This window comes from Budorcas taxicolor, chromosome 3, assembly GCF_023091745.1.
Source record: "Budorcas taxicolor isolate Tak-1 chromosome 3, Takin1.1, whole genome shotgun sequence".
Classification (NCBI taxonomy): Eukaryota; Metazoa; Chordata; class Mammalia; order Artiodactyla; family Bovidae; genus Budorcas; species Budorcas taxicolor.
In genome coordinates, this window is record NC_068912.1 from 13386058 (window position 1) to 13404247 (window position 18190).

The following is an 18190-nucleotide window of genomic DNA, read 5'->3' on the forward strand; positions in this document are numbered from 1 at the left end:
ACACAAAAGCTCCAATGTTCTTACCATCTCAGGGCCTTTGCACATACAGTTTCCCCATCTGTGCGGTCCTCAATCTCTTCTTCAGCTGATTAATTCAAATGTCACTTTGTGAGGAAGCATTCCCTGACTAACCCATACTAGATCAACCCCCAGTACTATACATTTCATAGCATCCTATTCTTTATATCAATAAAATAAAAATATTTCTATTTTTATTTAACTGCTTGTTAACATCTCATCTAGGTTGTAGTCTTCATAGAGGAGGGCCTGTGTCTTTCTTACTATTGAATCCCCAGTACACTGTCCTGTTCCTAAGGCTTATTAATTGCTTAATTAATTTCTGATAGATGAATAAATATAAAAATGAGCCAATAATTTGATCAATATCTATTCTCTTTTGGGTCTTATTTTTTATGCAGCCAAGGCTCAATTATGTCCCTGGCTATGTAAGCAAGTCTTCCTCGTTCCTCATTTTCTATTGAACTGATTACTTCTTTTGACTACTCTGATACTTGAGTTTTAATTTAATCTTTATTTTCAGATTGCTCAAACATTTTTGAGATTGTGTATTAAGTACTCCCTGCTATTCTTTGGAAGTCTGCATTCAGCTGGATGTATCTTTCCTTTTCTCCTTTATCTTTCACTTCTCTTCTTTTCTCAGCTATTTGTAAGGCCTCCTCAGACAATCATTTTGCCTTTTTCATTTCTTTTTCTTGGGGATGGTTTTGATCACCACCTTCTGTACAATATTATGAATCTCTGTCCATAGTTCTTCAGGCACTCTGTCTATCAGACCTAATCCCTTGAATCTATTTGTCACCTCCACTATGTAATCATAAGGGATTTGATTTAGGTCATACATGAATGGTCTAGTGGTTTTCCTTTACTTTCTTCAATTTAAATTTGAATTTTGCAATAAGGAGTTCATGATCTGAGGCACAGTCCACTCCTGGTCTGGTTTCTGCTGACTGTATAGAGCTTCTTCATCTTCAGTTGCACAGAATATAATCAACCTGATTTCAGTATTGACCATCTGGTGATGTCCATGTATAGAGTTGTCTCTTGTATTGTTGGAAGAGGGTGTTTGCTATGATAGTGTGAAATATCAATAACTTTAGATATGCAGATGACCCCACCCTTATGGCAGAAAATGAAGAGGAACTAAAGAGCCTCTTGATGAAAGTGAAAGAGGAGAGTGAAAAAGCTGGTTTAAAACTCAACATTCAAAAAACTAAGATCATGGCATCTGGTCCCGTCACTTCATGGCAAATAGATGGGGAAACAATGGAAACAGTGAGAGACTTTATTTTTTCAGGCTCCAAGATCGCTGCAGATGGTGACTGCAGCCATGAAATTAAAAGACATTTGCTCCTTGGAAGAAAAACTATGATAACCTAGACAGCATATTAAAAAGCAGAGACATTACTTTGCCAACAAAGTTCTGTCTAGTCAAAGTTATAGTGTTTCCAGTATTCATGTATGGATGTGAGAGCTGGACTATAAAGAAAGCTGAGCACTGAAACATGGATGCTTTTGAACAATGGAGTTGGAGAAGATATTTGAGAATCCCTTGGACTTCAAGGAGATCCAACCAGTCCACCCTAAAGGAAATCAGTCCTGAATACTCATTGGAAGGACTGATGCTGAGGCTGAAACTCCAATACTTTGGCCACCTGATATGAATAACTGACTCACTGGAAAAGACCTTGATGCTGGGCAAGATTGAAGGCAGGAGGAGAAGGGGATGACAGAGGATGAGATGGTTGGATGGCCTCACTGACTCGATGGACATGAGTTTGAGTAAGCTCCAGGAGTTGGTGACGGACAGGGAAGCTTGGTGTGCCACAGTCCACAGGGCTGCAAAGAGTTGGACACAACTGAGCAACTGAACTGAACTGATTAAGTATTCCAAACTATATAACACTATATACATATATATATATATGTAAAACACTACACAAATGATACTATTTCTTCAGATTTGAAGAAATTATAGCTCAGTTCTTAGTGATATCACAAGGTCATTAAAAACTGAGAAAGATATTTTTCTGTTTGAAATGTCTTTTCTATGGTGGAACACATTTAAACAATAGGAAATGATGGTTAACCCTTTTTCTTCCCTCAGTTCCAGTGTCTCATCCTGTCCTCACCCTCAGGACTCCCAGGGTCCAGGCTGTGGTGGGGGACATACTGGAAATTCACTGTGAGACCCAGAGAGGCTCTCCCCCCATCCAGTACCAGTTTTATCGAGAGAATGTTGCCCTGGGGAGCTGCTCGAGCCTCTCTGGAGGAGGAACATCCTTCAACCTCTCCCTGACCACAGAACATTCTGGAAACTACTCCTGTGAGGCTGACAATGGCCTGGGGGTCCAGCGTAGTGAGGCAGTGTCACTCAGTGTCAAAGGTGAGTTGGTCCTGCCCATAAGCATCTCAACCAAGGACTGACTGTCTTCTCTCCCTGGCCTCTGAAACAGAGCTCCAGGACTACTGTTTGTTGGGTAACAGCCCAGCGTACTTCCTGCCCACAGAACCTCTAACTGAAGTCTAGGGTCCTTACTGTGGTTACTGTTTAGGAGCCTTGACTTTCCCAACAGCACACTTAAAGAAGTCTTCTTGAGTGCCATTAAAAAAAAACAAAAACAAAAACAAAAAACCCTCAGTAAAAATGCAAAGAAGGTTTTTAAGAACATAGACTGCATTTTGATCTATGAATATGATACAAAAGGGAAACTAAAGAATTCTAAGTATAGGTTTCTCTGCTCCAAAAATGTTGGGCCAGGTTTTTCTTTCATTGACTCTCAATGAACCTCTACTCTTGAGCTTCTTTCACTACCAGGGATAAATATGCCTCACACATCTCCTTTAATCTTTAAGATGAAGAACTGAGTTATAAATGAGATCATTTTTTATCTTCAGTTTGCAGGAGAGGAAACTGAAGCTTAGAGAGGGGAAGTAATTAGCTTACAGACACACTTAACAATGGTAAAGCCATGTTGAAAAACAAGCCTATCCAACTCTTAAAGTAAATCTACATTATGACACCTCTCATCCCTTTGATGCAATCTCATGCTTTAACAAGACTTTTTAATAATTTATTATTTGAAAGAATACATAAACCTTCATGATAAAAAGAAATCAAATTGTACAAAAGGGACAATATGAAAAGTAAAGTTCTCTTTCTACCTGCATGTACACACTTTCATACCTACATGCTTCCAAGACATAACCGCTGTCAGTACTTGCAGGTATATTTTTCTAGAAATATTAAAATATATTATAAAGGCATAGAAATTTTACAAGTAGAATCATACTACATGTATAGTTATGCCGCTTGCATTTTTTACTTAAAAATTTATTTTGGGTATCTTTCATGTTTTATAAGTGAGTTGATTAGATTGTCTCTAGGTTTTAGCAATTGCAAAATATCTACAACAGAAGTATTCGTGCAGATATATTTGCAAATCCTTTCGTAAAAGTACTTGTTTATTTATGTATATTTGGCTGTGCTGGGTCTTTGTTTCTGTGTGTGGGCTCTAGTTGCAGCAAGCAGGGGCTACTCTCTAGTTGCGGGAGCTCTCATTGTGGTGACCTGTCCTTTTGCAGAGCACAGGCTCTATCTAGAGCACGCAGGCTTCAGAAGTTGTGGTCCACAGGCTCACTCACCCCATGGCATGTGGAACCTATCCCAACCAGGGATCAAATCCGCATCCTCTGTGTTAGCAGACAGATTCTCAACTACTGTCATCACCAGGGAATCTTTCCTTTTCTAAACTGAAGTATAGTTATTTTACAGTGATGTGTTATTCATTTTTTTAAATTTTTTTTTGATTGATGGATAGTTGCTTTACAGAATTTTGTTTTCTGTCAAACGTCAACATAAATCAGCCAGAGGTATACATATATCCCCTCCCTTTTGAACCTCCCTCCCACCTCCCTCCCCACCCCACCCCTCTAGGTTGATGCAGAGCCCCTGTTTGAGTTTCCTGAGCCATACATCAAATTCCTGTTGGCTATCTATTTTACATATGGTAATGTAAGTTTCCATGTTATTCTTTCGATTCATCTAACCCTCTCCTCCCCTCTCCCCATGTCCATAAATCTATCCTCTATGTCTGTTTCTCCATTGCTGCCTTGTAAATAAATTCTTCAGTACCATTTTTCTAGATTACGTATATATACATTAGAATAAGATATTTATCTTTCTCTGTCTGACTTACTTCACTCTGTATAATAGGTTCTAGGTTCATCCACCTCATTAGAAATGACTCAAATGCATTCCTTTTAATGACTAATATTCCATTGTGTATATGTACCACAACTTCTTTATCCATTCATCTGTTCGTGGACATCTAGGTTGCTTCCATGTTCTAGCTATTGTAAATAGTGCTGCAATGAACAATGGGAGACATGTGTCTTTTTCAATTTTGATTTCCTCAGAGTATATGCCTCGGAGTGGGATTGCTGGGTCATATGGTTGTTTTATTCCTGGTTTTTAAAGGAATCTCCATACTGTCTTCCATAGTGGCTGTATCAATTTACATTCCCACCAACAGTGCAAGAGCATTCCCTTTTCTCCATAGCCTCTCCAGCATTTATTGTTTGTAGACTTTTGGAGGACGGCCATTCTGACTGGTGTGAGGTGATATCTCATTGTAGTTTTGATTTGCATTTCTCTAATAGCAATACTAAACATCTTTTCATGTGTTTGTTAGCCATCTGTATGTCTTTGGAGAAATGTCTGTTTAGGTTTTTTTCCCACTTTTTAATTGGGTTGGTTGTTTTTCTGGTATTGAGTTGTATGAACTGCTTGTATATTTTGAAAATTAATCCTTTGTCAGTTGTTTCATTTGCCATTATTTTCTCCCATTCTGAAGGTTGTCTTTTCACCTTGCTTATAGTTTCCTTTGCTATGCAAAACTTTTTGGTTTAATCAGGTCCCACTAGTTTAATTTTATTTTTATTTACATTACTCTAGGAGGTGGGTCATAGAGGATCTTGCTTTGATTTATGTCACCAAATGTTCTGCCTATGTTTTTCTCTAAGAGTTTTATAGTTTCTGATCTTACATTTAGGTCTGTAATCCATTTTGAGTTTGTCTTTGTGTATGGTGTTAGGAAGTGTTCTAATTTCTTTCTTTTACATGTAGTTGTCGAGTTTTCCCAGCACCATTTATTGAAGAGGCTGTCTTTGCCCCGTTGTATATTCTTGCCTCCTGTGTCAAAAATAAGGTACCCATAGGTGCATGGGTTTATTTCTAGGCTTTCTATCTTGTTCCATTAGTCTATATATATTTTGTGCCAGTACCATATTATCTTGATGACTGTAGCTTTGTAGTATTATCTGAAGTCAGGAAGGTTGATTCCTCCAGCTCCATTCTTCTTTCTCAAGACTGTTTTGACTTTTTGGGGTCTTTTGTGTTTCCATATGAATTGTGAAATTTTTTGTTCTAGCTCTGTGAAAAATACCATTGGTTATTTAATAGGGATCTTGTTGAACCTGTAGATTGTGTTTGGTAGTATAGTCATTTTCACAATATTGATTCTTCCTACCCAGGTACATGGAATATCTCTCCACCTAGTTATGCTATATTTGATTTCTTTCATTCAGTTCAGTTCAGTCGCTCAGTCGTGTCCGACTCTTTGCGACCCCATGAATCGCAGCACGCCAGGCCTCCCTGTCCTTCACCAACTCCTGGAGTTCACTCAGACTCACGTCCATCAAGTCAGTGATGCCATCCAGCCATCTCATCCTCTATCGTCCCTTTCTCCTCCTGCCCCCAATCCCTCCCAGCGTCAGAGTCTTTTCCAATGAGTCAACTCTTTGCATGAGGTGGCCAAAATACTGGAGTTTCAGCTTTAGCATCATTCCTTCCAAAGAAATCCCAGGGTTTATCTCCTTCAGAATGGACTGGTTGATCCCCTTGCAGTCCAAGGGACTCTCAAGAATCTTCTCCAACACCACAGTTCAAAAGCATCAATTCTTCGGTGCTCAGCTGTCTTCACAGTCCAACTCTCACATCCATACATGACCACTGGAAAAACCATAGCCTTGACTAAACTGACCTTAGTCGACAAAGTAATGTCTCTGCTTTTGAATATGCTATCTAGGTTGGTCATAACTTTCCTTCCAAGGAGTAAGCATCTTAATTTCATGGCTGTAATCACCATCTGCAGTGATTTTGGAGCCCCCCAAAATAAAGTCAGCCACTGTTTCCCCACCTATTAGCCATGAAGTGATGGGACCAGACTCCATGATCTTCATTTTCTGAATGTTGAGCTTTAAGCCAAATTTTCCCCTCTCCTCTTTCACTTTCATCAATAGGCTCTTTAGTTATTCTTCACTTTCTGCCATAAAGGTGGTGTCATCTGCATATCTGAGGTTATTGATATTTCTCCCAGCAATCTTGATTCCAGCTTGTGCTTCTTCCAGCCCAGCGTTTCTCATGATGTACTCTGCATATAAGTTAAACAAGCAGGGTGAGAATATACAGCCTTGACATACTCTTTTTCTTTCATTAGTGTCTTATAATTTTCTGTGTACAGTTCTTTCGTCTCCTTAGCTAAGTTTATTCCTAGATTTTTAATACTTTTTGTTGCAGTGCTGAATGGGATTGATTCATTAATTTCTTTTTCTGATTTTTCATTGTTAGTATATAGAAACACAAGTGGTTTCTGTGTGTTGATTTTGTATCCTGAAACTTTGTGAAATTTACTGATTAGCTCTAGTAATTTTCTGATACTATCCTTAGGGTTTTCTATGTACAGTATCATGTCATCTGCAAACAGTGAGAGCTTTACTTCTTCTTTTCTGATCTAGATTCCTTTTATTTCTTTTTCTTCTTTGATTGCTGTAGCTAGGACTTCCAGAACTATGTTGAATAATAGTGGTGAAAGTGAACACTCTTGTCTTGTTCCTGATCTAGGGAGAATGCTTTCAGTTTTTCACCATTGAGAGTAATGTTTGCTGTAGGCTTATCATATATGGCCTTTACTGAGGTAGATTTTTTCTATGCCCATTTTTTGAAGAATTTTAATCATAAACAGGGGCTGAATTTTGTCAAAGGCTTTTTCTGCCTCTATTGAGATTATCATATGGTTTTTATTTTTCAGTTTGTTAATATGGTGCATCACATTGATTGATTTCTGTATATTGAAGAATCCTTGCATCCCTGGAATAAACCCAACTTGATTATGGTGCATGAGCTTTTTGATGTGTTCCTGAATTCTGTTGGCTAAAATTTTGTTGAGGAGTTTTGCATGTATGTTCATCAATGATATTGGCCTGTAGTTTTCTTTTTGTGTGTTGTCTTTGTCTGGTTACGGTGTCAGGGTGATGGTGGCCTCGTAGAGTGAGTTTGGAAGTGTTCCTTCCTCTGCAAGATTTTGAAAGAGTTTTAGAAGGATAGGCATTAGCCCTTTTCTAAATGTTTGATAGAATTCTCCTGTGAAGCCATCTGGTCCTGGGCTTTTGGGAGATTTTTGATTACAGCTTCAATTTCAATGCTTGTAATTGGGTTGTTCATAATTTCTACTTCTTCCTGATTCAGTCTTTGAAGATTGAACTTTTCTAAACATCTGTCCATTTCTCCCAGGCTATCCATTTTACTGCCATATGATTCTTCATAATTGTCTCTTATAATCCTTTGTATTTCTGCATTCTCTGTTGTAACTTCTATTTTTTCATTTCTAATTTTGTTGATTTGATTCTTCTCTCTTTTTTCTTGATGTGTCTGGCTAAAGATTTGTCAATTTTGTTTATCTTCTCAAAGAACCAGCTTTTAGTTTTATTAATCTTTACTATTGTTTCTTTCATTTCTTTTTCATTTATTTCTGCTCAGATCTCTACTAATTTTGGGGTTTCTTTGTTCTTCATTTTCCAGTTGCTTTAGGTGTAAAGTTAGGTTGTCTATTTGATGTTTTTCTTGTTTCTTGAGGCAGGATTGTATTGCTATAAACGTCCCTCTTAGAACGGCTTTTGCTGCATCCCATACGTTTTGATTTGTCGTGTTTTCATTGTCACTTATGTCTAGAAATTTTTTGATTTTCCTTTAGATTTCTCCAGTAACCTGTTGGTTATTTAGAAATGTATTGTTTAATCTCCATGTGTTTGTGTTTTTTACAGTTTTTTTTCTTGTAATTGAGACCTAGTCTCATAGCATTGTGGTCAGAGAAGATACCTGATATGATTTCAAATTTCTTAAATTTACTGAAAGTTTGACTTGTGACCCAAGATGTGGTCTATCCTGGAGAATGTTCCATGTGCACTTGAAAAGAATGTGTATTCTTCTGCATTTGGGTGGAATGTGCTGAAGACATCAAGGAGACCCATCTCATCTAATGCATCATTTAAGACTTGTGTTTCCTTATTACTTTTCTGTTTTGATGATCTGTCCATTGGTGTGAGGGCATGTTAAAATCTCCTAGTATTATTGTGTTACTGTCAATTTCTCCTTTTATGTATGTTAGCATTTGTGTTATGTATTGAAGTGCTCCTATATTGGGTGCACAGATATTTACAATTGTTATGTCTTCCTCTTGGATTGATCTCTTGATCATTAAGTAGTGTCCTTCCTTATCTCTTGTAATCTTCTTTATTTTAAAGTCTATTTTGTCTGATATGAAGATTGCTACTCCAGCTTTCTTTTGCTTCCCATTTTCATGGAATATATTTTTCCACCTTCTCACTTTCAGTCTGTAAGTGTCTTTAGGTCTGAAGTGGGTTTCTTGTAGACAGCATATATATGGGTCTTGTATTTTTATCCATTCAGCCAGTCTGTGTCTTTTGGTGGGAGCATTTAATCCATTAATATTTAAAGTAATTATTGATATGTATGTTCCTATTGCCATTTTCTTAATTGTTTGGGGTTGATTTTGTAGATCTTTTTTTTCTCACCTCCCTAGGATGCCCTCCAACACTGTGCTGGTCTCTGGACCTGCTGTGGGGGCATCTAAGATTCTAATCTGGTCCTACTTCTGTGTGTTCTTGCTTCCAATGTCCACACCTATCAGAACTAGTGTGTTTTCTTTTGTGGGTGCTCTCAATGTCCTTTTATATATTCCATAGACACAGAGTCTGCCTAGTTGATCATATGGATTTAATCTTCAGCTTGTACAGCTGGTGGGAAGGTTTTGGGTCTTCTTCCTTAGCCACACTGCCCCTGGGTTTCAACTGTGGCTTTATTTCCACTTCTGATGTGAGTCGTCCACTGGGGTTTGTTCCTGAGGCTGCCCTGGAGGACTTGGGCCTGCCCCAGTGAGGGCTAGAAGTGGAGGTGGTGCAGCTGCTTGAGTCGCAGGGGTTCTGGCAGCATCAGGTACTCAGGGGAGTTGGCGGCTATGGCAGCAGGAAATACAGTGCTCTAGAAGGGTATGGCAACCAGTATTGGCCAATATATTCCAGTATTCTTGCCTGGAGAATCCCCTGACAGAGAAAAGTTGGACACAACGGAAGCAACCCTGCGTGCATAGATGCAAGTGTTTTTTTTTTTTTTGCCTATGGCAGCTCTGACCCAGTGAGGCTTGAGTGTGAAGGTGGTGCAGCTGCTTGACTTGTGGGGACCCTGGCGGCACCAAGTGTGTACGGGACATGGACTGCCTCCGCCACGGGAGTTATGGCCCTATAAGAGTCTTTTTTCAGGCCTCTTGTAGCTGGCGGTCAGAAGGCCTTTTTGACTAGTCTTTCTCCATAGCTCTGCCTGTTCAGGCACTTAGAGGGATCCCTTGCCTGGGATCCTTCTCTGTTGCTTGTGTGTCTGACACATAGAGGGCCTCCCTTGACTGGGTTCCTACTCTGTAGATCAGTGTATCAGGCACTTTAAGGGGCACCCTGAGTGGGGTTCATCAGGCATTTGATGGGCCAGTCTCTCTATTGTTTAGCTGCAGATGCTGGCATGTAGGGAGAGAAAGGGTATGGTGATGACTCCACCCCCTAAGTGTGACTCAGCAGTATTGCCTTGCTTCCATGGCTGTCCGGCTTTCCTCCACAGGCATTTCCCACCATAATCTCCTCCCTCATATCCCCTCGATCCGTTTCTCCACAGTCAACAGCAGCCCTCGCCCTGGGATTTCTTTAAAATCCCTACACTTCAGCTCCCAGTTACTGTATCTTCCAGGGGACCTGTGTCCCTGTCCAGGGTATATATGGCTGCGGCAAGGACTCTCTGATTCTCACTCCATTTAGGCTGCTACAGATCAGCTGTTTCCCTCTCAGCCTTAAATGTTTCTCCTCCGACTCAGACATTGCCCCAATGTAGGGACTGGACCCCTGTTTCAGTTCCCCCACCTAGGAGGGCAGGTCCAGTCCTAGTAACATTCCTGTTTCCCCCCCTAGTTCCTTCATCCTACCGAGTTTTGTGTGGTTCTATATATTCTTTTCGCTGGTCAGCTATTCCTGTCTTCTCTCAGCTGGTGTTTTGCGTGCACTTCTGTGTCTGAAGTGTATTCCTGATGTATCCATGGAGAGAGATGTACTCCATGTCCACCTACTCCTCTCCCATCTTGTTCTCCCATATTAGTCATGTTAGTAGCCCTAAAGAAAATAGTCTTATATTTGCTGGGTCAAAATTTAAGTGCATTTTCAATTTGGTCAATACTGCCAAAGCTCCATTCAAGAAAGTGACTCAAATATGCATTACCACCAAGAGCTTATCAAGGTGCCTGTTAATCCACAACTCCATCATAATTATCTGCCTGTGTTAATCTTCGCTGGACAAGATTGTCCACACTCTGGACAAGGAGTGTCCTTAAATACCCAATCTGATGGGTATTTTGTTTGTAAACAGTTAATAAGTAATGAGGAGGATAATATTTTTATATATTGATTGGCTATTTGAAGTTTCTAGTGGCTCATAGCCTTTTCACAGTTTCCTGTTGTATATTTTTGTGCATTGAAAGCTGTTTGTGGATTCAGATCACTAGCTTGGTCTGTCATACATGTTTTCAACCCGTTTTCCTAGGTTGCAAACTGACTTTTATTATTTGTTTACATTATTTTTTGTTCCTTTATAAATATATTGGCAATAGGACCTTCTATTGACTTTTTTGTTTTCCCCCAGTTCCAGTGTCTCGCCCTGTCCTCACCCTCAGGACCGCCAGGGCCCAGGTTGTGGTGGGCGATGTATTAGAACTTCGCTGTGAGGCCCAGAGAGGCTCTCCCCCGATCCTGTACTGGTTTTATCACAATAATGTCACCCTGGAGACCAGCACGTCTCACTCTGGACAAGGAGTGTCCTTAAACCTCTCGCTGACTGCAGCTCATTCTGGGACCTACTCCTGTGAGGCAGACAATGGCCTGGGTCCCCAGCGCAGTGAGGCAGTGACACTTTCTGTCATGGGTAAGTTTTCCACGCCCAGGCCACAGGGCATGAAGAACAAAAAATGTCCTCCAAGGATGCTCTGAGTGCCCTCTCAATAGTTGACTAGGGTGGTGCCTCTCAGCAACAGGTACACAAGGCTGGAAGCATTCCAAGTTGTTATTTTCAGGAGTGTTTCTGAGAGCATGTAATTTGGATGGGAAAAGAGAGCCAAAGAGGACCACTGAATTTACTGTTTATCAGTTACTATCATCCATCCTGACCCTCAACCCTCTCATCAGCCACAGATATAATCTTCCCCACAAAGAGAAGAGCCATTTCCTGTGCCACATCTATACCTGCTTAATCTCAAGAGCCCTTGGTTCATCCTCTCTCCCAGGCATCAGCTTCAGGGGTCAGGCAGTTCAAGACCACAAGCCTCTACCTCTGGCTCATGCCTGGCGTCTCCCCCTCAGGGCTGACAGGGAGCAAAAGCAGCCTTATTGCCACCAGTGTCACCGGGGGACTGCTCAGCATGATGGCCATTGCTGCCGTGGCACTGCTGTTCTACTGCTGGCTCCTGAGAAAAGCAGGTGGGTGACTCCCTGGCTAACCTTCGCTTGAGTCCTTGTCCTTCCCATCTCTGTTCCTTTAGGCTCATGCTGCCTTCGGAACCACCCCCAAGCTCTCAACAGCTCATTTCTGCACAATTCCACAGCTCCTACCTTCCCCTCTAGATCCTCCAGAATTTGTCCTCTTCAAATGCCAAGTTGCCAAAACAGCCCTTTTGGGTGGAAGTTGCTTTTACAAGATGTAGTTTATCAAACGTGACAAATTGCAGTGTATCTCCATTTCTACCCTTGAAAGACTCCCAAGGAACAAGAATAGAAGAAGAAAAACTCTGAGAAATAGGAGCAAGAACAGAAATCAAATGAAATTTTGACAACTTATTAATTTTGTAAATGTATGGTACTTTCATAGTAGATAAGTCTCTTTTCCCACATCCATCTATTGACCGTTGTTCTTCACAAACTCCAGGTTAAACAATTATGGATTGTGGGCTACTCTTTTGCATTATAACTGTAAACTTCTGGAAGCCAGGATCAGTAGTTTTTGCCCAATCTGCTACCTCCATTGTGAATATCAAAGCAGGGTTCACATTTTAGTGACAGTGACTTCTGGCAGGTTCTAGATGAGCCTCCTATGAGCTCTGCTCATAGGAAGACTTGTGACGTCTTCCTTTCCTAGACTCAATGCTTCTCTGCTTTCCTTTCAGGAGGAAAGCCTACATTTGACACCTCACGGTAAGGCCTGGCTGTATTACCATATGGTTAATGAAATGCCCACTGGATATAAAAATGAAATTGAATCTGGCTACTGCTAAGAATGGGGATTTCCTGGTGGCTCAAATGGTAAAGAATCTGCCCTCAATGTGGGAGACCTGGATTTGATTCCTGGGTTGGGAAGATTACCTGGAGAAGGAAATAGTTACCCACTCCAGTATTCTTGCCTGGAGAACTCCAAGGACAGAGGAGCCTGGCATGCTATAGTCCATGGGGTCTTAAAGAATGGGACACGACAGAGGGACTTACACTTTCACTTTCACTGCTGAGAGCACAGTCACTGCTTCATGTCACTGAGAAGGGTTATGCCAATTCCATGTTGCCACCTCCCTTGGGTTATCTCAAGGCAATTCCCCAGACTTTCTCACCCACCAACTTAGCTAAACAGGGCTTTTTTTCTTTTATGCCTTTACGCTCAGTTGCATCTGACTCATTGCAACCCCATGGACTGTAATCGTCCAGGCTCCTCTGTCCATGGACTTCTCCAGGCAAGAATACTGCCATTTCCTTCTCCATTTTTTTTTTTCTTTCAGCAAGTAATTGCTTTTTATTTATAAACTTACATCCTTGGTCCACTGTTGCCTAGTTTGTGTGAGTGATCACCATGACCACAGAATCCATCCATTTCCTAACATGCTGTAAGGTTAATAAGCCTGGAAAGCTCTGATTAGGTCATGGCCAGCCCAGCTAACCAATATCGGTTGTGATGACAGCCAAGAAGATGAAGTCAGACAACTTGGCCATCCAGAGACACCTCTCTGCTAATAGGAGGTGGGGCCTGTGAAGAAGGCGCTGCCATCTTGGATTCCCAAGGTTGACTTTAGGAGCCACACCACAGCTATTCCTGAGCAAGCTCATGGTAGCAACATCCAAACCAACCCGAGTTCCTCTGAGCCTTTCTAATTATGGATTTCTCTGAGATACCAATCTTTCTTAAAGTATAGACTTTGGAGCCAGGTTTGAATCTTGGCTCTTTCCTTTTCTAGTTACATAGTCTTCAGCAAGTCATCTGTTAGAACCTCCATTTTTTTCCATCTATAAAATAGAGAAAAAAACAGAATCAACTTAATATTGTTATAGGTACTAGCACAGTGCTTGGTACATACCAGATACATACCATAAAGTCTGGATTAATATTATGATTTATAATTTAACAGTCCATAATAATAGACTGTTTATTATACACTCATCTATGTTTCCAGGCTTGACAACTATCCTGTGATAAAGACTTGCTAACAGGGAATGATTCTTAGAACTACTTTTTCAGGATTTCTGGGAAACATCAATGTTTCTGTGTCATAGGAATCCTTCAGCCCCAGATCCCCAAGAGTCCACCTACTACAATGTACCAGGCTGGATAGAACTGCAACCAGTATACAGCAATGGTGAGGACTGAAGACCCTCCATTTGGGCAGGGACTCCAGGGTTGGTCTGGGAAGGGGTGGGACAGGAAATGAGGAAGGGGCAGTGCAGAGGCTCAGAGGGCTCTGCTCCCTCTAGAGAATAAGCTATGACTGGGGAACAAAAATGTAGCAAGACAAGGGGGCAAGAATCTTAGAATCCTCTCAAGTGTCATCTTCTCTCCAAGTAAATCCTAACAGAGGAGAGGTGGTGTACTCGGAAGTCTGGAGTGTGAAGAAGGAGAACAAACTCACAGGTAAGACCCAAGGACCCTTGATTTTGGTGGTTGATTGCTGTGTGTGGCTCAGTCTCCACCCCTTCAGTGGGTCTGGGCCAACCAGACATAGATGTGTCCCTTGTGTTGGGTCACTGGACTTCTTGAGTTATGCCCAGCTATATTGGGCTTCCCTCGTGGCTCAGGGAGAAGGCAATGGCACCCCACTAAAGCATCTGCCTGCAATGCGGGAGACCTGGGTTCAATCCCTGGGTCAGGAAGATCCCCTGGAGAAGGAAATGGAAACCCACTCCAGTATTCTTGCCTGGAGAATCCCATGGATGGAGGAGAACTGAGGTTAACTCAAGCTTATTGTGCAGAACTGCTTTCTCTTTTCTCTATGGATGGCCTCAGCATCATCTGAGTAATGAAGCCATTGCCCTAGGCAGTCACTTAATCCCTCAGAGCTTCCATCTCCTGTCTGTGAAATGAGACAGGACTGTCTCAATGCCTGTATCTATTTTTTAATGCTGCTGTGGCAAACAACCACAGGGGCTTAAACAATACTAGTTAATTATCTTACTGTGCTGTAAATCAGACATCTAACTCAGGTCTCACTGGGCTAAAATAAGTGTCCACTGAGTTCCTTCCTGGAAGCTCCAGGGAAGAATATATTTCCTTGCCTTTTTCCAGCTTCTAAAGGATGCCCCTTTCCATGGCTCATGGTCCCATCCCTCTGTCTTTAAAGCCAGCAATGTAGCATCTATCTAACCATTCCTTCCATAGTCAATGTTGCCTCTGATCACAGCTAGGAAATGTTCTCAGATTTTAAAGTTCTCCTTAAAGTCCCCTCTGGATAATCTAGGAAAATCCCTCCATTTCAAGGTCCTTAATCTTAATCACATGTGCAAAAATCCCTTTCTCCATCTAGGGTCACATATTCACAGGTTCTAGGGGTCAGGACGTGGACATCTTTGTGGGAGACATTATTTAGCTAACCACACTCTCTCATAGGGTTATTGTAAGGACCAGATGAGGAAGCAGATGTAGAGATGCTATAGCAGCAACAGAATCTGAGCACCTTTTATGATGAGTCTATGTGGTTGTCTGGCTGCGTCATTATTTCTCCCTCCTGGTAGATGGTCTGCAGTGAACAATCCCAGCCTGGCTTCCTCTTGCAGGCAAAGGAAAGAACAACCTTTGGGGCTGTTCTAATTCTATTCTGAAAAAATCTGCCATGTGATTTTAGCTATTCTGCTTTCCCCCCTTTTTTGATCCCTCTTATATAAAATCAAATGACAAATGAACTGTATTTTTTTGTTCTATTCTTGGTTCAGTGGCCTCTTGACCTCTAACATGCATGAACTCATTCACACTTATAATCCCCTTTGATGACAGTATTGCTATTATCTCCACTTCTTAGATGAGGGAATGGAGGCAAAGATACCTTAAATGACCAGCCTGAAGTCACAGAACAGTTTGTCTCCAGAATCCAAGTGTTGGGCCAAGCTCTGCTTCTCAGGACAGTTCCAGGGAGCCTTAGAATTCACTCCAAGCTAAAAGACAAAGTCCTGCTTGATGAATGCCATATTTCATTCCAGCTTTAAGAAAATATAGTAATAATGACAGCAACTTCTAGTATCATATCAACATGTGTTGAGCAGTTCTTATGTGCCTGGTACAGTTCTGAGTACTATAAATAAATGTTAAATTGTATATGCCTTAAATATATACACACATATTTATAGTTTGTTAATAGCCTTCAGAATTGTACCCTTGCACTGGAATTGCTCAATGTATAACAGATATTAGAAATCACATGGACACACAACCCTATAGATAGATATTATTATTCCCATCATACAGATGAGACAACTAAAGCAAGAGATACTGTGTGACTTGTCTAAGGCCACAGAGGTGGTACAGCTGTCCTGGAGCTCAGTTTAGGTGGTCTGGATCTGGAATCTGCTTCAAGCCAGCTGCTTCTCCATAACGTGCATGCATGCTCAGTCAATGTCTGACTTAGTGATCCCGTGGTCTGTAACCCACCAGGCTTCTCTGTCCATGGGGTTCTCATGGCAAGAATACTGGAGTGGGTTGCCATTTCCTCCTCCAGAGGATCTTCTCGACCCAGGGATCGAACCCACATCTACGCTGGCAGGTGGCTTCTTTACCACTGAGCCACATGGGAAGCCCCTCTCCACTATTAATCTATGATCAAAGCATAAACAAGATTAAAATAGATTTCTTCCTTTTGAGAGCCCCTGAGGGAGCTCCACATGGGGAACAAAGAGTGTAGTGATGCTGCGGAGATAGCTGGTGGAAGCTGTGAGGCTGAGGGTCTTAGAAAAGGCTCAGTGGCTGTGCAGGCCCCATGGAGAAGGCTGTGGCTGGGCTGATGACTTGGATACAAGTGGAGAATTGAGTTCACAGTTGAATGCTTCCCTTCTTTCCACAGCGGCCTCTGAACCAGAGCCTTTTAAGAACACGGTGAGTCCCATGCCCTGTGCACCCTCCCATCTCAGGCCCACTGATCTCTGGCCCTCACCTGTGTGCTCTTTTTCCCAGGATTCCTGTGTCATCTACTCCCAGGTGAAGGGGGCTTCCACCGCAGCCTCTAAGCCCCAGTTCTTGGATCCATTGACTCCTCACAGATGAGTCCACATAGCTCCAGACTGCTGCCTCAACCTCTGCACTCCAGAGCCATTCTTGTGGGGTGGGGGAAGAGACATCGAAGTGGGAAGATTTAAGCCACCCCAGGCCGCACCCTGCAGCCAGTGCCTCCAGTGCCCACACTCTCATCTGAACAAAACACAGGGCCCCAAGGGACTCCTGTCTACTTCCAAATTGACAGCCCTGCCACATATCCCAAACAGCATATTGTTCTCAACCCAGGGCCCATGATGTTGCCTGGCTTCCTTATTGTGCTTGAGCTTCAGGCATATCCCCACTATTCTTCCATGAGGATGACACCCGAGCTCTGCCATGAATACAACTTGCTCTCAGTCAATGCTTTTCTCAGTTGCGATCAGTCTGGTATGGCTATGCACACACCCATGAGATGTGTACACTGGATTTGTTATAGACATCTCCATGGTGGGACTGCATTCCATACTCACCTGTGTATCTGAAACTCTAAGCTCAGCATCTGACACCAGGATAACTTCTCTCCTGCCCATGTAACAATATCTACCTGTCCAAGTATGTGGATTTCACACACTAGGACCTAGATCCTTCCCATCCTGCCAGAAGGAATCTAGCACAGTCATGGCCAGGAGGACCAGAGATGCAGATAGAATGCACATTGAAATATAGGAGGTGCTTATTACTACTTGAATGAATGAATGAATAAATAAGGAAGATATTATGGATCATTATGATGTATTCTTACCCTCAAACTGGCATCTGATACAGTGTGCTTCCTAGGAAATTCAAGAAATAGGAAATAAATTCAGAGAAGGAGTTTGAGTGAGGAGAGATGTGTTCAGAAAGCAAGAAGGCTTCTCAAACTTCAAAGTGCTTATGGGTAACCTGGGGATCACAGAGTCTTATTCAGTGGGTCTGGGTGGAGGCTAAGACCCTGTATCTATAACAAGCTCCCATGTGATGCTGATGCTACTGATCCTAAGAGTCTACTAATCCTAGGAGTCTACCAAGTACCCAGACCTTGTAGGTTTTGGCAGAGGTTCATGGAGAAGCAGTGAAGGCTCTGTCTGTCCATTGCCCAACTCCATGGGGGCCACTGATACAGCTCACATGATTCCTGCACTGTTCTTCCATCAGAACACCATCAGCTGCTGTTACTAAAAGAACTTCTTTTCTATACACTGGGATGTATCAGTCACCCTGGGTCCGGGAAAAAGTAGCTGCCACTATCTTTGTTTCCTCACGTTGGGCCTCATATTTTTTCCATTAAGGGATTGAATACACTGTGAATAAATA

General features: G+C 41.9%; 1 protein-coding gene across 1 annotated transcript in view; it reads left to right on the forward strand.

Moving 5' to 3' along the window:
• Window positions 1–16906, forward strand: part of FCRL5 (Fc receptor like 5) — a 57758-nt gene extending 40852 nt beyond the window's left edge. The window contains exons 11-18 of the mRNA XM_052637576.1: window positions 2126–2404; window positions 11054–11332; window positions 11767–11883; window positions 12567–12594; window positions 13936–14018; window positions 14222–14290; window positions 16707–16738; window positions 16817–16906. Coding sequence (XP_052493536.1) covers window positions 2126–2404; window positions 11054–11332; window positions 11767–11883; window positions 12567–12594; window positions 13936–14018; window positions 14222–14290; window positions 16707–16738; window positions 16817–16906 — 977 coding nt within the window. The remainder of the gene's footprint in view (window positions 1–2125; window positions 2405–11053; window positions 11333–11766; window positions 11884–12566; window positions 12595–13935; window positions 14019–14221; window positions 14291–16706; window positions 16739–16816) is intronic.
• Window positions 16907–18190: the final 1284 nt, after the last annotated feature.